This window comes from Abramis brama (assembly GCF_963993115.1).
Source record: "Abramis brama genome assembly, chromosome: 4".
NCBI classification, from domain to species: Eukaryota; Metazoa; Chordata; class Actinopteri; order Cypriniformes; family Leuciscidae; genus Abramis; species Abramis brama.
In genome coordinates, this window is record NC_139966.1 from 49,364,424 (window position 1) to 49,388,262 (window position 23,839).

Below are 23,839 nucleotides of genomic sequence, written 5' to 3' on the forward strand. Positions count from 1 at the left end.
CATCATTGAATCATCATTTCCTGTTTATCACGATAATTCTGTGAAACAACCTGTTAAACGCTTATACAGATGATTTGACTTGACTTTACCTGTGGTTAATCTTTAATATCATGGCCCGCATGTTACTTTCAAAACTTTGAGTGGGAATTGATATCATTTGTTGTAAGCTAAAAGTGTCGTCTTCAGAAATCCTGTCAAGAGTCTTTCTGAGCTCAAACTGCTCCAGTCTGTTTGCTGCTGCTGTAGTCTCTTCACAGCTGTAATACTAATGGTCAATTTACAATAAAACATCATAGGTTTCACTTCAATTGTGGTTGATAGAATTGCAAATGTGAAAGACACCTATTATTAATTTTTGCCTCATGTCCTCCGACTCCCCCATCGTCCACTCTCACTCTCTTTGGGCCAACACTCATTACGCTGCAATATTAGAACATAATTAATGCCATGATTAACCAATCTTAATCAAGCATGACAGAAAGGCTAAAAGTAATCTATATCAAACAGTCAAATTAATGTTTTTATTTATTTAAATTCATGGGCCCGGTTTATCATCACATACTTGTTGTTGTTAATAATGTATTTATGTATGCATAAAATGTACTATAATTATTTAATTATAGGAGTCAAATTAATGTTTTAATCATGAACACCAAAAATTGTATAATGTTGCGTTGCTGTTGTTATCGTCAAATACTTATTTTAAGTATTTTATAATTATTTATAGTTGCATTGTTATTTTAATAATAATAATAATTATTATTATTACTATTATTATCATGTAGGCTATTTATGCATAATCATTTTCATAACAACTTGCAGGTTCTAGTAAATGTGTGTGTTTGTCCACAGACAGGATGAGGCAGCTGAAAGGTATTATGGGAAGGCAGCTGATTTAAGACCTGGGGCCGGTCTGATAAGTAAGACTGATTATCAGTAATTAATTGCTTTTGGTCAGACTAGTTCTTAAGACACAGTCTTAACTTAGCAGCTCCTGATGTAAGTACCTTCTTACCTTGCATAAGGCCTTAATCTTTTTCATACATAAATTGCAAAGTTCTGATTTTCCGAAGCACTGTCTTTTATCATATTTATCCCTCTGCTATTTTAGAATGTCAAATGTCATTCTTAATTATTATAAAAAATAAAAAAAAATCATAAAAAAAAATATTCTATAACAGTTTAAACATTAAGGAAATTAGCTGTGGCGCACATCCCTAGTTGTTAGCAGAGATGGGCAGTATTTTAATTACACGTATTTGAAATATGTATTTAATTACTTTTAAATATTTAGTAATTTGAATTTTCCTCAACAAAAATACATGAAATGTAATTTGTAATTAAATACTTTGAGGGACTGTAATTTGTATTTGAAATACTTAAAATACTTATTTAAATATATAATTTTATTTAGCATATTAACTTTCATCACCAGGCTTAATAGGACCATAGACATAAAATACTACTAAATTGCAGTCTCAGAAGTGAAAGGCGTGTAAACTTTATTTTCTTTTTATTTATTTATTTTCTTTTTATTTATTTTCTGCCTCTTTTTAAAAAAAATGCTATTTGACAATAATATTTAATTTAAATAGTTGAGTTTATTACATGTTAATATCATGCTAACTTATGTATACACTAATATCACAGTTAGTTATCAGTGCTTTTATCTCTTCTCTGCAGGTGTTGGGCTTTGATGCTGTAAATAAACTGGAGAGTTTCCTGTATCCTGTAAGTCAGTGAAATACATGTGAGTGTGTGTGTGTGTGTGTGTGTGTGTGTGTGTGTGTGTGTGTGTGTGTGTGTGTGTGTGTGTGTATTTCTGCATCCCCTCAGTCTTGATGGGTGGGGCGCAGGAGTTCATCAACACTCACAGTTATATATATATATATATATATGGAGAAGATCATAAATGCCTCCTCTGATTTGTCACTGAAGTTGTTTGATGATTTCCTCTGTTCTGTCTAATAAGGTAACAGCGAGTGTGATTGGAGGGTTTTGAACCTCTTTCTCCCTCATTAAGGGGGCTGAGAGAGGACGCCTGTACTTCTGTATCATCAGTGCGGAGAAGCTTGTACTGGATGTTGAATTAATCAAGCAGAGAGAGATGGAGAGATGCCTGACACTCATTTTACTGTCTTTAATTATAATACTCATCACAGCTGGTAAGTAGACATGAAATTAAAGAGATTGTTTTTTGTGAAATGAAAAGCTATGTTATTTAAGATCTTAAAATTAAACTATACTGTAATGTGTTTTTTTAGATGCCGTGTAATCGCATTGTCACAATATATTGAATGTGCTCCTGTGTTTAACAGGCAGTTTATCTCTTTCTCTTTCTCTCTCTGTCTCTCCAATTTATAAAGAGCTACAAATAAGTTTTACATGAGTGTCTTCTTTTTATTAATTATAATATATTGTTATCAAAATAATATTAATATTTATTTATTTATTGAAACCCTAAGAGGCCGTTATTGTAGTTTTTTTGTCTTGTTGTCTTGTGATTGCAATTCAATTTATCATGTGATATCAACATTGTAAATGTTGTCTCAATCTTCTGTTATCTAAAAAAAAAATAAAAAAATCATACATTCTGATTTGATAAACATTGATTTGGAAATATTAGTGACAGATATGTTAGCTTGAGCAAGTCCCATGAACGTTTTCATAAAAAAAGAAAAATAATCACTCATTCATAATCTAGCAGGATAAATGCTGTATTATGTTATGTCAAGAAGCCTTTTATAGGGTTACAATGTTAGTCTCTTAAACAATGCCAAGACCTCAGCTACAGAAGAACTATATAGAGGAAAAAATATATATATTAAAAGAATACACCAGGTTTAATATAGTTTAAGCTCAATCAACATAATTTGTGGCAAATATTTTTTTTTACCTAAATAATACATTTCTACTTGTTCCCCCTTTAAAAAAGAAGTTATGTAAACTTTAAAATACTCACTGTCTCAATAATATAGAAACAAGACATAAACGAGTATGTGTTAACATGATTATAGTGTGGAAAAAAAGGCTCACTAATCTTTTCTGTGCAAAGTTATTTCCAGTTTTAAACTTTGTTTCCATGACAACATAATGGTATAAACCCTGTCATTGTTTTTAACTATTTACAACTGAAACAATAATGCATTTTAGGATAATTGAAACCATATTATTTATTTTTTTTAATAAAAGGAGGGAGTCAGCATAATTATTTTTTTGTTAATCAAAACACCTATGATGTTGATTGAGCTAAACTTGTATTGAACTCTGAATATTCATTTTAAATACTCAGACGCAAGTGTCCCATTTTCCCAGTTGTCCCACTTTGTAATGCTGTAAATTGAACTCTCATCCCTTCATCTTTCATCTCTCATTGTTACTGCTTAATATTTAGACAGTGTGAATGTGAGGCTGGTTGGTGGTCACAGTCGCTGTGCTGGTAGAGTGGAGGTTCTTCATAGAGGTCAGTGGGGAACAGTGTGTGATGATTTCTGGGATTTGGCTGATGCTGCAGTGGTGTGTAGAGAGCTGGACTGTGGAGAACCTGTAGATGCTCTGGGTGATGCTCATTTTGGACCAGGATCAGGACCAATCTGGATGAGTAAAGTCATGTGTACTGGATCAGAGTCAACACTGAAGAACTGTGGGTCAGCAGGATGGGGTAGAAGCACCTGTGATCATAGTAGAGATGCTGGAGTCATCTGTTCAGGTAAAGTATTTTACATATTCAAATTCATATGCACTTCCAGATTGGCTTCTATTGTTAAAGAAGTTTTAAAATGTTGACTTCAATAAATAAGCCATACTTTTGTTGATCTGTTTATTTAGAAGTCCGGCTGGTTGGAGGTTCTCGCTGCTCTGGGAGGTTAGAGATACTTGATGATCAGTCGTGGGTTTCAGTGTGTGACGCTGCCTTTGACCAGCAGGATGCAGAGGTTGTGTGTAGAGAGCTGGACTGTGGGGCTCCTGTACAGGTGCTGGGAGAAGATGCTTTTGGCAAAGGAGACGCTCAGATGTGGACACAAGAGATTCAGTGCAGAGGAAATGAGTCTCAGATTCACCTCTGTCCAACATTACCGTTAGATGAAAACAACTGTTCACATGAGGACAACATTGGTTTGCTGTGTACTGGTAACAGTTTAAAGTACAACAAAGCACATTTCATTTCATTTTATTATAACAATTTAAATTTACAATAGCCTTTTCTCTTACATTCATAGACATAAGAAATGTGAGACTGGTTAATGGCAGCAGTCGCTGTGCTGGTAGAGTGGAGGTTCTTCATAGAGGTCAGTGGGGAACAGTGTGTGGAGCTGGTTGGGATTTGGCTGATGCTGCAGTGGTGTGTAGAGAGCTGGACTGTGGAGAACCTGTAGATGCTCTGTATGATGCTCATTTTGGACTGGGATCAAAACCGTTTTGGATGAAAAATGCAATGTGTACTGGATCAGAGTCTACACTTAAGAAATGTGGATTCATACAACCAACTGATCTTGATGTGTGTCTTGATAAGAGCGCTCAAGTCATTTGTTCAGGTAAGCTAAAGCTAAAAATCCTGTCTTAATGTACAAAACAATTGCACCAAAGCAGTCATAATTATTTTTTTTGTGACCATTTTGCAGCTTGTTTTTGACAGCACAAACTGTTAAGGTCAGACTGTAATAATTAGAGACCTTGTTAAAAATAAAATTTAGAAGCTTGTTTCTAACTCTACATTCTAATGTAATTCCCTGATAGGATTCATTCATAGATATTGTTGACATGAAAATGTTGAAATGTGGGCAGTCATGTAATGCATTTAGATTTTTAAAGTAAAAATAACTATACACTGTTTTGTATATGAGCTGTTTTTGTAAGTTGCTTTCAAGTCCTTTTGGACTGGGAAAAAGTTTTGCTGACATTTATATTATTATCTTTTATTTCAGAAGATTAAGGAAAATATGATTTCTCGTTGATTGATATATTGATTATATGACTGACTCATTATTGAAGTTCTTTAACTTTAAATTTAGTTTTTTCCTGTGTTGTTCTTTCAGGAGTCCGGCTGGTTGGAGGTTCTCGCTGCTCTGGGAGGTTAGAGATACTTGATGATCAGTCGTGGGTTTCAGTGTGTGACGCTGCCTTTGACCAGCAGGATGCAGAGGTTGTGTGTAGAGAGCTGGACTGTGGGGCTCCTGTACAGGTGCTGGGAGAAGATGCTTTTGGAAAAGGAGACGCTCAGATGTGGACACAAGAGATTCAGTGCAGAGGAAATGAGTCTCAGATTTACCTCTGTCCAACATCACCATCACATGAAAACAACTGTTCTCATGAAAATTATGTTGGACTGGTGTGTGCAGGTTTGAGCCTTTTTAAAATAAACTGAAATCAAATTTAATGTTCCCAAATTCTACACTAAATATTAGTAAATTTTATCATAGTTTTTTCTCTTATTGTGAGGCTTTTTTCCTCATTTCCTTTTGTCCATATGTCTTCACTCCCTCTTTATTTATTTTATAGACAATTTGAGAGTAAGGCTGGTTGGTGGTCACAGTCGCTGTGCTGGTAGAGTGGAGGTTCTTCATAGAGGTCAGTGGGGAACAGTGTGTGGTGGTTTCTGGGATTTGGCTGATGCTGCAGTGGTGTGTAGAGAGCTGGACTGTGGAGAACCTGTAGATGCTCTTGGTGATGCTCATTTTGGACCAGGATCAGGACCAATCTGGACAAATCGCAAGATATGTTTGGGATCAGAATCTACACTGAAGAACTGTGGAACAGTAAATTGGGCTTTTTATGACTGTGATCATACTAAAGATGCAGGAGTAATCTGCTCAGGTAAACTGCTCCAAACCCTGCACTGTTTTTACATTACTGATAATTCAACTGCCTTAAAGGGAAAGTTCAACCAAAAATGAAAAATCAGTCATCATTTACTTTGTGCCTTTTCAAACCTCTATGACTTTGTTCTGTAGAGCACACAATTTTTTTTTTTTTTTTTTTTCTTATTTTACTTTCATTATATTGAAAAGAGTACCAGGATATTCTGTAAAATTCCCCTTTTATGTTCCATAAAAAAGAAAGTCAGATGATATGGATTGACATGAGAGATTGAGTAATTTGACTATTTTACTCCTTTCACATTAATAAGTGGTGCTTTATGGTAGAACAATAATGACAAGAATTACACACCCTTAGATAAACAAAATTGAAACGTTTCTTATCTCTTGCTACTTCAGGTGTCAGGCTTATTGGAAACTCGAGTTGCTCTGGGAGGTTGGAGATACTTGATGATCAGTCGTGGGTTTCAGTGTGTGACGCTGCCTTTGACCAGCAGGATGCAGAGGTTGTGTGTAGAGAGCTGGACTGTGGGGCTCCTGTACAGGTGCTGGGAGAAGATGCTTTTGGCAAAGGAGACGCTCAGATGTGGACACAAGAGATTCAGTGCAGAGGAAACGAGTCTCAGATTCACCTCTGTCCAACATCCTTACTCAAAAACAGCTGTTCACATTATAATTACCAGGGGCTGATCTGTGCTGGTGAGTTAAAAGAATATAGTAATATCATACCTTTTACTAATAGAGTGCATCTCAGTCAGCTTCATATTTCACAGTCAGAAACTGACCAAGGAGCCAGCCATTTTAAGGTCTGTCTCAATCACAAAATCCTTCAAGTTCACTGGAATGTTCACTCCCTAAAAATCCCACAATGCACTTATAGATGCTCACTACGTTCCCCTTAATGGAAATTCTGTTAGGTGCAAAACAAATTGCACAAACCAACACAATATCAACACAATATCATCATGACATGCGATAGAAGATTTGAAAAGACAAATCGTTATTTAATTATATGTCAGTATAAACATCAGTAGATAGGTAGTGAACAGTGTAGTACATTTTTATAATTATAAATTGCCTCAAATGTTTCAGATATATATATATATATATATATAACAACAATCAAAGTATATTTCATAACATACTTTAAACAGCATAAAAAATGTCAGAAAGATGTTGTGTGTGTTGTTAATAAATACCTGTGGTGACGTTTTATGACACAAGCACCTAGTCATATCACCGGGAATTGAAAAATCAGTGTCCAAATGTGTAGTGAGCCAGTGTGCTTTACCAGTGCTGAATTTGTGTACACAATATACTGATACACAAACTAGTGTGCTTACAGAGATGCACCCACAGTCTCTATCTGTATTTTCCTGTCACTTAGATAAAAATAATGTGAGGCTGGTTGGTGGCAACAGTCGCTGTGCTGGTAGAGTGGAGGTTCTTCATAGAGGTCAGTGGGGAACAGTGTGTGATCTTGGCTGGGATATGACTGAAGCTGCAGTGGTGTGTAGAGAGCTGGACTGTGGAGAACCTGTAGATGCTCTGGGTGATGCTCATTTTGGACCAGGATCAGGACCAATCTGGATGACTATTGTGTTATGCGCTGGATCAGAGTCAACACTGAAGAACTGTGGGTCAGCAGGATGGGGCATACATGCCTGTACTCACAGTTATGATGCCGGTGTCATCTGTTCAGGTGAATAATTTAACTGATTGCCCATTAATTTGTTGTGACATAAAGAATATTTTGTTTGGAAAACTGTTTGTTGTAAACTGTTTATATGTTTATTGTATTTAACTATCAAGCATTTGTTTTTGTCTGCTGTGCACTGTCATATTAACAGGTCATCAAGCTTCCAGACTCATTAATGGATCTCACCTGTGCTCTGGGAGGTTAGAGATACTTGATGATCAGTCGTGGGTTTCAGTGTGTGATGCTGCCTTTGACCAGCAGGATGCAGAGGTTGTGTGTAGAGAGCTGGACTGTGGGGCTCCTGTACAGGTGCTGGGAGAAGATGCTTTTGGAAAAGGAGACGCTCAGATGTGGACACAAGAGATTCAGTGCAGAGGAAATGAGTCTCATATTTCATTTTGCTCAATTTCATTATCACACAAACAAAGCTGTACCAGTGACTATAATGTGGGCCTGATCTGTTCTGGTAAATTATCAATATTCAGTCTCTCTTCATTCTCTGTCAGCTGCATTATACTCTGTTTTAACTTCTGTTCTTTATTCAGGTTACACAGATGCTAAACTGATGAACAGTTCAGACTCCTGTTCTGGAAGAGTGGAGCTTCGGTTCCTTAATGAGTGGGGCTCAGTGTGTGATGCATGCTGGGATATCAGAGCTGCCAGTGTCCTCTGTAGACAGCTGAATTGTGGGATTGCTGTGTCTGTTCTGGGATCAGACTGGTTTGGAGAGGGAAGTGGTGAAATCTGGGCTGATGTGTTTGATTGTGACGGGAATGAAACAAAACTCTCAGAATGTTCCGTCTCTTCATGGAGTCGAGCTGAATGTTCTCATGGACGAGATGTTGGAGTCATTTGCTCTGGTAAACTTATTTGACACTGAGAGCATTATGCTCTTTTTCACCATGTTATAACACAATTCTTGTTTTAGTAAAACATGAGATCTTCTCCTCAGGTTCTTCTCTGGCTGTTCATGATGGTCTGGTGCGGTTGTCTGGAGAGAGACAGTGTGAGGGGGAGCTGGAAGTTTCCATCCATCAGGTCTGGAGGAGAGTTCTGCTGGACTCCTGGAGTCTCACTGAATCCTCTGTGGTCTGCAGACAGCTGGGCTGTGACTCTGTGCTGAACTTCTCCGGCTCCTCTTCATCCAGTCCTGAACACAGTCATGAGTGTGTGACGGGCTTCCAGTGCTCTGGGAGTGAAGCTCATCTGGGGAACTGCAGCTCTCCACAAACTCTCAACTGCAGCTCCACACAACAGCTGTCAATCACCTGCCTTGGTGAGAACAACAACATCTGGGCAGATTCTTCAGTTGTTAGTGATCAATAATGTGTTTTTCTCTCTCTGAATATCAGGTCGCGGGTCCATCAGGCTGGTGGGTTCTGGGGGAGACTGTGCAGGGAGGCTGGAGGTTTTTCACAGCGGCTCATGGGGGACTGTGTGTGATGACTCCTGGGATATTAAAGATGCCCATGTGGTGTGCAGACAGCTGCAGTGTGGAGTGGCCCTCAGTAACCAGCAGGTACCAGCCTGGTTTGGTCCTGGTTCTGGACCCATATGGCTGGATGAGGTGGAGTGTGAGGGGAATGAGACGTCCCTGTGGAACTGCTCTTCTCCAGGCTGGGGGAAACATGACTGTCAACACAAGGAGGATGTAGGAGTCGTGTGCTCAGGTAAACATTTCAGTGTTGTGAAAAATTGTTATTCAGTAATATTTAAAATCTAAAATATCTTTTGGGAATATCTAACATTTTTACAGTTACACATACAGGGGTTTTACAGTGAAACTGAAACTGTGGTTTGAGACCACAATAATTTATTAATATGGTGTAGTTTATTAGTGGACTCCTTTTGCAGCATCAGTTAGTCTTGGGAATGACAGATATAAGTCCTTCATAGTGGCCAGAAGGATTTTGAGCCATTCCTCTTCCAGAACAGTGGCCAGGTCACTATGTGATGCTGGTGGAGGAAAACGTTTTCTGACTTGCTCGTCCAAAATGTGGCTCAAACATATTTAGATCTGTTGACTGTTCAGGCCGTGATTAACTTCACTTTCATGTTCATCATTTCATTCTGTCACAAGTCTTGCTGTGTGTAGCATTATTATGCTGATACGCGGCACAATGTGCTTCAGGGTACAATGCTTGAACCATTAGCTGCACATGGTCCTCCAGAATGGTTCGTAGTCTTTGGCAGTGACGTGCCCATCAAACACAGTAGGGAATGCCATGATATTGCAGCCCAAGCCATCACTGATCCACCCCTGTACTTTACTCTGGGCACGCAACAGTCCGGGTGTTAAGCCTCTTTAGGGCTTCTCCACACTGTAACTCCCATGGATGTGGGAAAGACAGTGACGGTGGACAGTGAACTCACAATACATGTCCACAGTCCAATGATGAAACTGATATTTGCCATTGTCACGAGTGACCAAAGGTTTGGCTATAGCAGCCTGACAATGTGTTCCATGTGGAGCTCCCGACGAACAGTTTTGGTGGAAACAGGAGAGTTGAGGTGAAGATTTAATTCTGCGGTGAGTTGGGCAGCTGTGGTTTTATGTTTTTTGTATACAATCTGGGTTAGTACTTGGATATCCTCATCCTAGTAGCTTCCTCATGTGTCGACAGTTACTCCTGTTGGATGTGGTTCGTTCTACATGGTGGTATGCCGACATTACCCTGGATACCATAGCTCTCAATACACCACAAAGACTTGTTGTTCTAATCACAGATGAGCCAGCAAGATGCGCAACAACAATTTGTCCTCTTTTGAACTCTGATATGTCTCCCATTATGGTCTGTGGATTGCAATATTGTATGTACAGCTGTGCTGTTGCTCTGCTAATTCAACCTTCTCACATTCTGCTCTTGCTGATGGAATTTAAAATCAGTGAAGATTGGCCACCAGATATATAAACATATAGGCATATATAGGCATTAAACCTCCAACACTTTATTGGCCAGTGTTTCAGTTTCATTGTCCAACCCCTGTATATATGTTATGTTACCTGTATGTGTTTGTGGTTGAAATGAATGGGGTTGGATGAAATCAGAGGTTGTGTTCATGTTGCCATCTAGAGTTTAAAGAGATCAGGTTAACTGAGGGCTGTGAAGGGAATGTGGAGGTTTTCTACAATGGATCCTGGGGTAATGTGTGTTACAACAAGATGGACAGAGACACAGCGAGTCTGATCTGTCAAGAGCTGAACTGTGGAAGATCTGGTGCTTTTTCCGATTCTATCCCAAGACTGGAATCAGCTCGTAACTGGCTGGATAAAGTGAAATGTCGACCACATGATTCTAATTTGTGGCAGTGTCCATCTTCACCCTGGGGACAGAATGACTGTGGTGAAGATGAAGTGGCCCATATCACCTGCTCAGGTAAGACTGATTTCCATTGCAATTTCCATCTCTAAAAATACAACAATATTCAGTTAACATTATTGAGTATATAAACAAAATGTGTCTATATAATATTGAATTTACTTGTGATTACAGAACAGGAGAGTCATGAGTCCCCTAGAAGCTATTTGTCATGCTCCACATCTCCACATCAGAGACAGTGTTTGGGTAAGTTAATTTGATTTAATAATAATAATAATAATAATAATAATAATAATAATAATAATAATACCTTTTATTTATGGGCGCCTTTCAGGGCACTCAAGGACACCTTACAATATAGAACAAGGCAATAAGTACAAAACATACAAAACACATCGATGCTACACATCATACAATCATTTCATTAAAAGCTATTCTAAAAAGATTCGTTTTTATCTGAACTTTAAAACTGGAAATTGAATCCATTTGGCGAATGTGCAAGGGTAATGCATTCCACAACTTAGGTGCCACACAACTAAAAGCTCTACCACCAAAGGAACTCATCTTGAAGTTTGGCACAGACAATGAGTCTGCAGAGGATGATCTCAAAGATCTAAGAGGTCTATACAAATGAAGAAGATCTGACAAATATTGAGGTGCCAGATTATGAAGTGCTTTAAATGTAAGGAGTAATATTTTATAATGTACACGAAAATGAACAGGAAGCCAATGTAGATGGTAGAGAATTGGAGTTATGTGTTCGAAAGAACGTGTATGAGTTACAATTCTGGTTGCTGAATTCTGTATTAACTGTAATCTGTGAAGTTGTTTTTTCGGAATCTCAAATAAAAGAGAATTACAATAATCAAGCCTAGATGTAACCAAGGCATGAATGAGAACTTCAGTACAGTGCTGAGAAAGTGAAGAACGAAGTCTAGTAATATTACGTAAGTGAAAAGATGCAGTACGTGAAATATTATTAATATGGGAACTAAAAGAAAGCAAACCATCAAAAATAACGCCAAGACTTTTCACCTGACTAGAAAAGTTAACCGGGCAATTATCAATGAGCAAGGGGAAAGATTGAGCTTTAGATAAAGCAGACCTAGATCCAACAAGAAGGGCTTCAGTTTTACCTGTATTTAACTTAAAAAATATTAGTCATCCATATATTAACATCCTGCAAACATTTAGTAAGGTTAGAAGGGGGATTTAGAAGAACATAAAAATCATAACAGCCATATGTTGTATGTATGTGATTTAGTTCTGGGGAACCAAGAGGATTTAATCTCACTCCACAGACATACCTGTAGGTGTTTCTGTCTTGACAAAACTCTGTTGGCCAATAATGTATCCACTTGGCTGTGATTTTAGATCATGTTCCTCTCAGACTGAGTGGAGGTTTGGGCCGGTGCTCTGGGAGGCTGGAGGTGTATCATAACGCTGTGTGGGGTTCAGTCTGTGCTGATCTGTGGGACATCAGCGATGCTCAGGTGGTCTGCAGGCAGCTGGGTTGTGGAGCAGCACTGAGGGCTGATGGGAATTCAGTCTTTGGTGCTGGTGAAGGTGTTGTGTGGCTGAACAGAGTCGAGTGCAGAGGGAATGAGATTCACCTGTGGGACTGTCCTCTCTCCCTAAAGAACCACACTGACTGCTCCCACAAAGAGCACGCTGGACTCACCTGTGCAAGTCAGAGCAAAACACTGAGCAATATTATTCATTTTTAAATATTTTTAGTGCTAATATTATGTGTGTATTTCATGATTTTGAATGTGTCTGTGTCTGTTTTGCCAGATTTGTCAGTGTCCACTACTCCTGCCACAACAACATCAGCTTCTCCTCCAGTTTCTCAGACAGTGCGCTCAACATCAGTCACTCCTCCACAAACTCCTCCAGTGTCTCTCTCTGTGCTTGTGGTTGTACTGGGAGTTTTGCTCTTACTGCTCTTAGTGCCACTGCTTATACTGATTCAGCAGAACAGAGTGATGAGGAGAGGTAGGAGAGATCCAGAGACTGTCATATTGTGTGTTATTCAGTGTGTGATCAGTCATGTGTTGTGAACTGACAGCAGGTTTGTCTGTCTACACTCACAGCTCTCTCTAAGAGGAGACACAAGACGAAGACTGAGGCCGTTTATGAGGAGATTCATCACAGACCCACTAATAGACAGAGTGTTTTCACTCAGAGGGGTGAGTAAATGTTATAATGCTTGATTTGTCGTGATCATCAGACTCATCACTGAATTCAGCGGAGTAAAATCACCGATTCATCTCTGTGACCTTGTTTGTGTGATGATTAAGGGTTAGTGTTATATTCAGGTGTGAGTCAATGTTAGAGTCAAGAAGGAATGGATTTCCTTAGATTAGTATGAGCTGAACTTGAAGATGGCGCCACAGATGGCTGCCTTGTTTTGGAGCTCCTCAGTGTTTGTTTTTATTGATTATTTGTCCTGTCTTCAGTCAACTTTTAACTATAACTTTTTTGAGAGACAAACTGCTGGACATTAGACAATGCACAGCTCCCAATCTTTTTGGACATTTTAGTCAGAGGAATTCTATTCAGATCCAAATTAAGTCGGCTCTCTGTGCCGACCTCCATCTGTCAGTGGATCACCAACTTCCTGACAGACAGGCAGCAGCTAGTGAGGCTGGGAACATTCACATCCAACACTTGCACAATCAGCACTGGCGCTGTGTGCAAGTGTGTGTGTGCAAGCACACTTGGCAATTAAGCTCTTTCTGATTTCTGATTCTGAAATGATCCAAAGCATATGGGGGTTTGGGCTGATTTGTGATTGTGAACATGTATCTGATAGTTCTGCTCCTTCCTAACAGGAAGTGTCCGTTCTACCGAACAGCATTCTGGGTATGAAGATGCTGATGAGCTTCTTTCAGGTTAGAGGACTGAAATATAATAATGTTACCCGCTACATACAGAAAAGTATATATGTTTGTTAAATTAAAAACATTAAGATAAAAAAGGTATCTTAGCAGTGTTTAATAATAATATGCAATAATATGTATGTACTGTATAGTAATAATAGTATGTACTGTATGTATGTTGGTATTTATGTATTTGTTTATTTTATTTTTCACATCAAAATCTGCAGTAGGAGTCACAGCTGACTACTATAATGACGTCAGCACCACTGAAGGCCCAACAGGTCAGTGACTGATCACAGAAATTCACTTCATTTAATTATCTATTTGGCCTGTGAATTAGTTTCTGTTTATTCTCTTTTCTATTAAATTATTTAGAAAAGCAACAAATCACATCAGAGAATTATGATGATGTAATCAATGCTGAACGGAGACATCATGATACAGGTTTATTTCTTTTAATTATTTTGTTAGGTCTTAACACAATACATATATATAATTTTTCATTATTTTGTTTAGCAGAAAACTATGATGATGTCGTCATCGTACGACAGTTCTTCAATGATAAAGCAGGTGTGGGTTTCAATTATACACTTATTAGAACAGGGTTTATTTTCTTATTTATTTTTTTGTCAAATTATAGTAACATGTAAAGTATGAAGACTTTTTGCATGTAATTAATAATAGACACATTTATATTAGAGGGTGTTCAGGAGGAGTATGATGATGTGAAGAATGTCGGGGAATATATGAGTGACATATCTGGTACGTTATTGACCATTTTTTTTACTGAATAATTTTGGTGTAGTCCTTATAATAGCTTTATATTGTAAATTTCTCTTGTTCTGTTGTCTCAAAAGCTAATTTAAATGGACTGAAAACATTGTGTTCATTATAATACTTTTTAAATCATGTTGATACATGAATTTGCTCTTGTTTTTTAATAACAGACTATGATGATGTGGGGGAGGAGCCAGGAAAACAAGGAGGGACTTTATAACTGAAACCACACCCACTGCAGCAAATCAATTTTCAGTTTTTAAGTGGTCTGCAGAGTTTAGGTGTTTAAGATCCTATATACTGTATGTTTTAGCTGCAGTCCAGCAATGTTTTATTTTGCACTTTGTATTCAAATCTTCTAATTCAATAATAAAAAAAAAATGCATTGCTTTCAAAATATTAGATTTTTTTTTAGTTTTTGCAGACCATGATTTTTTTCTTTTTCTTTTTTGCTATTTCTCTGAATTGATACATTTCTATCATGTAGCCTTAGAAATTTGAGGGAAAAAATGTCTTTACCTTTAAGCCTCCACCACAACAGTTTTTAACATTTCACAGCACCTTCAACTTATAAAAATAAAACTCCTCTTAAATGCAGACCCACTGCTGGTGGACTTTTATATTTTACTTAAAGCTGTTGGACTTTACTTTGGGAAATATGTTAACAAACAGCAGCTGTGAGCAATTACCAGAAAAGCATGTTCACTTAATGTCCTGTAGGAGTTTCTTGGGAAGGCTGAAAATATTTATTTCAACACATTGTGTTTTTTTTGTACAGAAAAAGAAAAAAATCAATACATTTCTGTGATATATTTCTGTTTTTTTATTCACAAATTGTCGTTTGCTGTGTAAATGCTTTCCTAGCCTATTATTAACACCCAGTGCTCCTCAAGCCAGGGTAGTTGTCAGTGTTTGTCATCTCTTGTCAGACTTTGTGTTTCCCACATTGACTCTCATGACAGCTGGACTTTGTCAGCACTTTATCATGTGTGTGTCTCCTCAGTAAAGTGTCTCTGTAAAGTAGAGGAGGATTCCTGTTCAGTTAAAGGGCCAAACAGTTTCTGTCAAAATATTTAATGTAGCCTAAGTAGAGTTCAGTGTTTAACTTGATTCCTTCCTCCTTTCAGATTTCTTACTGGTTTTATTTATTTATATATTTATTTACTTGCTTATTTGCTGGGTTTAAAAGCTTTACTGTGTTTAGTTTGTTTTTGTTCACTGTAGCCTATCATATTTCCTCTGTACTTATATCTTTGTTTTAAGTTAATTATTCAATAGTAAAGTTGTTCACATAAAAATAATATTCAAGATGCTGCTGACACCATTTTATTTTATCCTTTAATCTTGTGCTTTCATATTATCAATTGTTTTGCATAATTATTATACATGCATTTTTAATTACCTCATATTAATTGATGAAAAATAGAAAAATTAACGTCATACTGCAGAACCAGTGAACTGCAAACAATAAAAATAAGTTTGGAAATCATTTTAATTTGAGAGCATAAAATACCTATAAAATGTGTATAGAAAAGACTTGCTCCTTGTGTACAAGCTGTGCTGGTAGAGTGGAGGTTCTTCATGATGGTCAGTGGGGAACAGTGTGTGATGATTTCTGGGATTTGTCTGATGCTGCAGTGGTGTGTAGAGCTGGTCTATGAGCATTACGTGTAGTTGGTGATACTCACTTTCAACAAGGATCATGACCAATATGGAGGGATGAATTGTACTAGATCCGAGTCATTTTTAAAATGAATAAAAACATAAAATAAAAATATAAATATGATTGTGCCATTCTCATCTCTTACAAACCACATCCTTTATCACTGAAATGAATCAGTAATCGTTACTATATCCTAAAGCAGCAGAGGTTCATTGAGCCTCAAAACCTCCATCCTCCAGTCTCTCTAGCGTCTTTTTGGTATCAGCGTATCTGATCTTCGCCTGCTGTGTTTGAGTTGTTTTCCATCTTGTGATCTCCTCTGTCTTTTTCTCTCTCTTCAGTTTCTGTGTGAAGAGTCTCGTCTAGGAGAGGCAGTAATGGCTCAGAAAGCTGCAGAGCTGGACAGTTCTGAGTTTGGCATGGTGTTCAGCGCTGCTTAGCCTATATGCTGAGGTGTGTGTGTGTGTGTGTGTGTGTGTGTGTGTGTGTGAAACATTCACATGCTACATCTGCACGGTTTTGCTTCTGGTGGATTACATACTATGGAGTGAATTATGTGCCATAATTAAACAAACAAATCCAGCATTTTGCAAACAAACTCGATCTGCTTTGCAAAGGAAAACTCGACTCACAAACAAACAGAAAGCAATGTTCAAATACAAAGGTCAATTTGAGCGAAAACGCAGTGGAGTAACAAATATTGTGTTTTACAAATAGCCTATAGATAAATGAGCCTTGATAATATTTCACAAATAAATACAAACCATCCTACAAATTGCATGTGGGCTAACCTTTGAACAAATACCAAATCCAGTGCACACAAATGCATATCTGTCTGTTACGATTGTGAGACACTTGGCTTTTTATGAGATCTCTTGGCTCGATTTTCTCACAAATGCAGTTGAGCAACTTCCTCTTCTAAAATAGCCTAGATGACGCTAAGATAGGGATTAATTTAGCGCTAGTCTGCCGGGAGAAGTACTGATTTGAAACACGCTTGCATTTGCCTTCAGCTGAGGAAAATGAGTGGTGAACAGGTGAGTTTCTGTCTTACTGTATCTATAATAAACATTTTGAGGTTTTCTTTTTTTTCTGGCCTGACAGTGGAAACGCAGCAGATTTTGGGCCCGGTGCTACAGGCCCGAGGCTATTAGCCCGGCACGGCCCGTTTAAAGCCCTGCCTCGCACTGGCCCGACAGTGGAAACTCTGCTATGAGAACTAGGGATGCACAAATGAAGACACATGAAGCACTGAGGCTTTCCCCTGATTGTTTCGGGAAAAGATTCAAAGCATCAAGTGTGTCGAAAACAGCACCATCTTGTGGCAGGTCAAAGTTATAGCAGCCATAAACCTGAGTGCATAAACCTATGTTCTGTCTTGTCTGCACCTGTGTTTGTTAGTCCCTGATTAGTTAATCTTCCTCCACCTGGGTCTAGATAGTTTCCTCCTTTCATCCTGTGTATTTATACTCCCTGTTTTGTTCAGTCCCTTGTCGGTTCTCATTAATGTTATTTGTGGTTGTGTCTGTCCTGCCTGATCACTAAACATTGTGTATATCCTCATCTTCGTCTTGTGCCTTCAACTACCACCACACCGTTACAATATCAGTAACCTATGATGATTTTATCATCAACAGTTCTCCAATAATAAAGAGAACTGGATTTTCTTTTACATTTTTTACATTAAATATTTTAATTTTTTGGATATACCCTGGTAAAATATTTTTTTAAAGTATAATTTTTCAAGTTAGTGTTATAAAATAACTCAATCATTATTACATTATAATTTATATTATATATAATTGTGTACTTTAAAGCGCATTTTGAATTTTATTTATGAAAATAATGATTGACACATTTGTATCAGAGGAAGTAATAATGTGAGGAATGTGAGTGAAGATGTGAGAGACCTGTTTGGTAAGTTATTGTGTCCTGCTTTATCTCTCACTGAATAGGTCCCGTTTAATCTTCATAACTAAATATTCTAATGTATTTCAAACATTGATGAGTTCAATGTGTTACTTTATAAACATAAATTGATACATTCATTTTTTATGATTATTTTAAGTCAGTGACCACACCCACCACTTCACATTGTTTTATATGCAGCTTTTATATGAGCAGAGTTTAATTGCTGCATATTATTAAGTTGCAATTCATCAATATTTTATGTCACTCTTTGAAATATGCCAGATCAATTACATTTTGCAAATTTTCTACATTTAAACTGAAAGAGAATATGCTTTGCTTTCATGTTGTTTCTTATTAACTTCATCTGTGTGCTTTTTCTTTCAATTTGCCATATTCGTTGTAATTCATTTGCTATATTATTTGTAATTCAAAGTGATATTATTGGACCGTTTTTCAGAGGCTTGTGAGAAATGATGTACTTTGCTCACTGGCAAAAAAATGATGATTCAACATGAATATGTGAAAAATGGATAAAAATGTTGAAGGCCAGGGAGTGTTGTAACACATTTTTTGTATCTTCTATTTTTGTTTGGTGCTGTTTTAAATGTTGATATGCTGTAACATTCTAATTTGTATCTGTTACAATCAGACATGTGATCAGCTAAGGACAAAAAAAAAAGAAGAAGGAAACCCCAATTTTTCCTCATTCAGTATGACTATGCAATAATAATAATTATTATTTATAATTATTATTAATAATATTAATTTAATAAACACTTTAGAATTTAGAAATGATCATTATAATTACCAAATGAAAAAAATTACAAGAAATATCACTCACTGCAGAGTACAGACAAGGAGTAAATCTTCAGTGAAATTAACACTAAAAAAGAAAAAAAAAGAAAAAAAGCTGTAAAAAGAGAAATTATCAATTTCTGAACAAATTATTTCCACAAGGTCAAGACTCTTGTCGGCTTCTCTTTACAATAAGTGTGTTGCTGCCATCTGCTGGATGTATTACTCATTGCAGTATTAAACACATCTACATCCTCAAATGCTTGATATGAAACCATTGGCCATTGAACCTTTGGATCAGAAACCAATGTTTATTTACAAATATTGTCTGAATAAGCCTCTGTTTGTTGTACACAGAACAGCCCAATTCATTTTATATATTTTTTAACTTGCTGTTTATTGTGCTCTTTGTTAAAATATGAGACAGTGTATTAAGCTTAATATTGTGCACATTTGTCACCCCCAAAAAGAACTTCTTATATTTTTTTATATTTAAAGCAAAGATCAAGTATTTTTGTGTGTGAAATAAAGTGTCAGTAAGTGAGCAGTCAGTCATCAGTCTTGTATGTTGTGTGTGCGGATGCAGGCTTTGATGCTGAATATAACCTGCAGTGTTTCTCTCTCTGGTGAGACTTTATCACCATCCTGACTTATGAAAGATATGATTCTATCTTCAGTGAAGTGTGTTTTTTAAGGTGGAGGAGGAGTCCCGTTCATCAGCGCAGATGTTCTCTTGATATATATGGTGTAAATCAGAAATGCCTCCTCTGATTTGTCAGTGATTGTGTTTGATGATTTCCTCTGTTGTGTCTAATAAGGTAACAGTGAGTGTCATTGGCAGCTGTGAGAGTCTCTCTCTCTTTAGGGGACTGACAGGAGCCAGTTTCTTCAGTGTGTTTGAGGGAGCAGAGGAGAAACAGAGTCAAACAAACAGTGTGACGAGCAGAAGAAGATGGAGGGATTTCTGACACTCGTTTTACTCTCCTCTATAGTCACTATAACCACATCTGGTAATTGCAAAATAGATTTTAAAGATGTAAAATTTAACATTTTTAAATAATTTTTTAATTTGTCTATGATGGCCTCATATCACAGAAAACGGCGTAGAGGCCTGTGTAATAGAAATCGAGATTTTGAGACAATAGAATATTAAATATTATTAATATGTTATAATTTATTAAAGCATTTAGTCGACCAGTGTAATGATGAAAAGATATGAATATACAGTATGTTAATCAAATTATTAATATTCTACAGATGAGTGTAGACTGTTCTGATGCTACTGGATAAACCTTTCTCTTTTAATGTACAGATTTCGAGACTGTTAGATTGGTTGGTGGCAACAGTCCCTGTGCTGGTAGAGTGGAGGTTCATCATGATGGTCAGTGGGGAACAGTGTGTCATGATGGCTGGGATATGACTGATGCTGCAGTGGTGTGTAGAGAGATAGGATGTGGAGAGGCTCTAGAGGCTGTGCGTGATACTCGCTTTGGACAAGGATCAGGACCAATCTGGATGGATGATGTGGCCTGTAGTGGATCAGAGTCAACACTGAAGAACTGTAGATCAAGAGGATGGGGTGTTAGTGACTGTGGTCATCCTGAAGATGCTGGAGTCAGATGCTCAGGTGAGCCTGTTCAATCTGCTTAATTGTTAGAAAAAGAAATGTAATGAAATTTATATTTATCTTAATAATGAAATAATTAACATATCACATATTTGTTACATTGTTTATTTACATAATGTAAACACACAGGTCGCCTCCCTAGTCTCGTTAATGGATCTCATATGTGTGCTGGAAGATTAGAGATACTTCAGGGAGACACATGGTACACAATGTGTGACGCTGCCTTTGACCAGCAGGATGCAGAGGTTGTGTGTAGAGAGCTGGACTGTGGGGCTCCTGTACAGGTGCTGGGAGAAGATGCTTTTGGAAAAGGAGACGCTCAGATGTGGACACAAGAGATTCAGTGCAGAGGAAATGAATCACACTTTGTGTTCTGTCCTACATCCAACTCTTCAAATACACACTGTTCCCATGACAATGCCGTAGGAGTAATATGCTCTGGTTAATAATATTTTATACCTCTCTTTACATTATATTACACATAAAGACATTCAGTAGCCTCAAACTGTGTTTTTTTACTCAATAACCTTTGCACAGGTTACACAGATCTCAGACTGGTAAACGGCTCAGACTCTTGTTCTGGAAGAGTGGAGCTTCGGTTTCTCAATGAATGGGGCTCAGTGTGTGATGCATGCTGGGATATGAGAGCTGCCAGTGTCCTCTGTAGACAGCTGAATTGTGGGATTGCTGTGTCTGTTGTGGGATCAGACTGGTTTGGAGAGGGAAGTGGTGAAATCTGGGCTGATGTGTTTGATTGTGACGGGAATGAAAGAAAACTCTCAGAATGTTCCGTCTCTTCATGGAGTCGAGCTGAATGTTCTCATAGACGAGATGTTGGAGTCGTCTGCTCTGGTGAGGGGGTTTTATTTAAGAAAAAAAGTTATAAATTACCTATATAAATCTTGCAATGACTTCATTAAATGCCACATCTTTCACTCAGATTCCTCTCTAGCTGTTCATGATGGTCTGGTGCGGTTGTCTGGAGAGAGACAGTGTGAGGGGGAGCTGGAAGTTTCCATCCATCAGGTCTGGAGGAGAGTTCTGCTGGACTCCTGGAGTCTCACTGAATCCTCTGTGGTCTGCAGACAGCTGGGCTGTGGCTCTGTGCTGAACTTCTCCGGCTCCTCTTCATCCAGTCCTGAACACAGTCATGAGTGTGTGACGGGCTTCCAGTGCTCTGGGAGTGAAGCTCATCTGGGGAACTGCAGCTCTCCACAAACTCTCAACTGCAGCTCCACACAACAGCTGTCAATCACCTGCCTTGGTGAGAACAACAACATCTGGGCAGATTCTTCAGTTGTTAGTGATCAATAATGTGTTTTTCTCTCTCTGAATATTAGGTCGCGGGTCCATCAGGCTGGTGGGTTCTGGGGGAGACTGTGCAGGGAGGCTGGAGGTTTTTCACAGTGGCTCATGGGGGACAGTGTGTGATGACTCCTGGGATATTAAAGATGCCCATGTGGTGTGCAGACAGCTGCAGTGTGGAGTGGCCCTCAGTAACCAGCAGGTACCAGCCTGGTTTGGTCCTGGTTCTGGACCCATATGGCTGGATGAGGTGGAGTGTGAGGGGAATGAGACGTCCCTGTGGAACTGCTCTTCTCCAGGCTGGGGGAAACATGACTGTCAACACAAGCAGGATGTAGGAGTCGTGTGCTCAGGTAATCAGTAAAGTAATGTGATCTATTTTAAAATATATAATTTCAAATGTTTAAAGGAATAATGTGCAGCTGGTAATTTTTTGCAAAATGAACACCAGGATCATCAGGAGCGGATGGCTCATATTTTACAACAAAGACCATCTTACTGTATGATGGTCTGATAGACAGCGCTGCCATGGATGCCGCTACTTTTTAAATATTATTTTATTGACCAAGCAGAATCAAGTAATACATAAGATTCATAATATATTATAAAAATATATTTAAGTATTTTTTTCAGATGCTACAGTGTTAGCAGCATGCATTAGCCTTGTATTAACCAGTTATTTTGGTGATATTTTAGGTTTAGCACAACCTAAATTCCAATATTTTTAATGCACATCCCTTTCCATCTAGAGTTTAAAGAGATCAGGTTAACTGAGGGCTGTGAAGGGAATGTGGAGGTTTTCTACAATGGATCCTGGGGTAATGTGTGCTGGAACCAGATGGACACAGACACAGTGAGTCTGATCTGTCAAGAGCTGAACTGTGGAAGATCTGGTGTTGTGTCTGATTCTACACCAAGACTGGAATCAGCTCGTAACTGGCTGGATGAAGTCAAATGTCGACCACATGATTCAAATCTGTGGCAGTGTCCATCTTCACCCTGGGGACAGAACTACTGTAATAATGATGAAGTGGCCAAAATCACCTGCTCAGGTGAAATTATGTTTAAATAATGTAAGATGGTCTAACTAGTTATGTTTCTTTAAACACAATGTTTGTATATAATGTGGTGAATGAACTGTTTCTGAAATACTAAACTAATTTGATGGACGGAGCCTAAAATTATTTATGAGGCATAAATTATATTTTCACATTGATATGTTTCACTGAGAGAAGTTCTCTTAATATTTAATCTCAGAGGAGGAAAGTCGTGAGTCTCCTCGGAGTCGTCTGACATGTTCTACCTCTCCATCTCCTCACCAGAGACAGTGTTCAAGTAAGATATTTAAATTAAGACTGTTTTCCATTAAAATGTGCATTTAAAAAAGAATTTATTTACATTTAAAAATCATAATCAAGTTTATAAATGAAATCCACTAATCATACATTTAAAGCCGTCTTAGTTAAGCTTCCATGTGTTTTGTTGTGAATGGTGTCCTGAAGCTGGTCAGTGATGTTTCTGTGTGTGATTTAGATGATGTTCCTCTCAGACTGAGTGGAGGTTTGGGCCGGTGCTCTGGGAGGCTGGAGGTGTATCATAACGCTGTGTGGGGTTCAGTCTGTGCTGATCTGTGGGACATCAGCGATGCTCAGGTGGTCTGCAGGCAGCTGGGTTGTGGAGCAGCACTGAGGGCTGATGGGAATTCAGTCTTTGGTGCTGGTGAAGGTGTTGTGTGGCTGAACAGAGTCGAGTGCAGAGGGAATGAGATTCACCTGTGGGACTGTCCTCTCTCCCTGAAGAACCACACTGACTGCTCCCACAAAGAGCACGCTGGACTCACCTGTGCAGGTCAGAGCAACACACTGAGAATTATTTAGTTTTATTTTTTTGACATTTAGAGCTAATAATATTTTTATTTAAAATATAATTTGCATTATTTTTAATGTTTGTGTCTGTCTGTTTTTACAAGGACAGATTTAACTGTGTCCACAACCACATCAACATCAGTCACTCCTCCACAAACTCCTCCAGTGTCTCTCTCTGT

General features: G+C 38.0%; 3 protein-coding genes across 3 annotated transcripts; all 3 read left to right on the top strand.

The window, feature by feature from the left end:
* Positions 1-471: 471 nt before the first annotated feature.
* On the top strand, positions 472-13,734 carry LOC311081437 (scavenger receptor cysteine-rich type 1 protein M130-like; the record flags this gene model as incomplete). The annotated part of the gene is made up of 18 exons (XM_084111974.1): positions 472-489; positions 1,684-1,731; positions 2,024-2,165; positions 3,395-3,709; positions 3,829-4,131; positions 4,221-4,276; positions 5,037-5,073; positions 5,620-5,814; positions 8,061-8,375; positions 8,468-8,791; positions 8,868-9,185; positions 10,590-10,892; positions 11,010-11,081; positions 11,360-11,455; positions 12,210-12,524; positions 12,630-12,830; positions 12,929-13,024; positions 13,670-13,734. The coding sequence occupies 18 exons, from the start codon at positions 472-474 to the stop codon at positions 13,732-13,734; spliced, it is 3,219 nt and encodes a 1,072-aa protein (XP_083968100.1).
* LOC311081438 (antigen WC1.1-like) lies at positions 3,689-23,775 on the top strand (the record flags this gene model as incomplete). The annotated part of the gene is made up of 25 exons (XM_084111975.1): positions 3,689-3,709; positions 5,037-5,073; positions 5,620-5,814; positions 7,204-7,518; positions 7,667-7,981; positions 8,061-8,375; positions 8,468-8,791; positions 8,868-9,185; positions 10,590-10,892; positions 11,010-11,081; positions 12,210-12,524; positions 12,630-12,830; positions 12,929-13,024; positions 13,379-13,527; positions 13,670-13,729; positions 16,499-16,579; positions 19,682-19,796; positions 20,176-20,490; positions 21,028-21,342; positions 21,431-21,754; positions 21,831-22,148; positions 22,545-22,847; positions 23,053-23,130; positions 23,329-23,643; positions 23,765-23,775. 25 exons carry the CDS (start codon positions 3,689-3,691, stop codon positions 23,773-23,775), a joined length of 5,211 nt encoding a protein of 1,736 aa, XP_083968101.1.
* On the top strand, positions 17,180-23,775 carry LOC311081439 (scavenger receptor cysteine-rich type 1 protein M130-like; the record flags this gene model as incomplete). Its single annotated transcript, XM_084111976.1, has 11 exons — positions 17,180-17,194; positions 19,682-19,796; positions 20,176-20,490; positions 20,620-20,931; positions 21,028-21,342; positions 21,431-21,754; positions 21,831-22,148; positions 22,545-22,847; positions 23,053-23,130; positions 23,329-23,643; positions 23,765-23,775. 11 exons carry the CDS (start codon positions 17,180-17,182, stop codon positions 23,773-23,775), a joined length of 2,421 nt encoding a protein of 806 aa, XP_083968102.1.
* Positions 23,776-23,839: the final 64 nt, after the last annotated feature.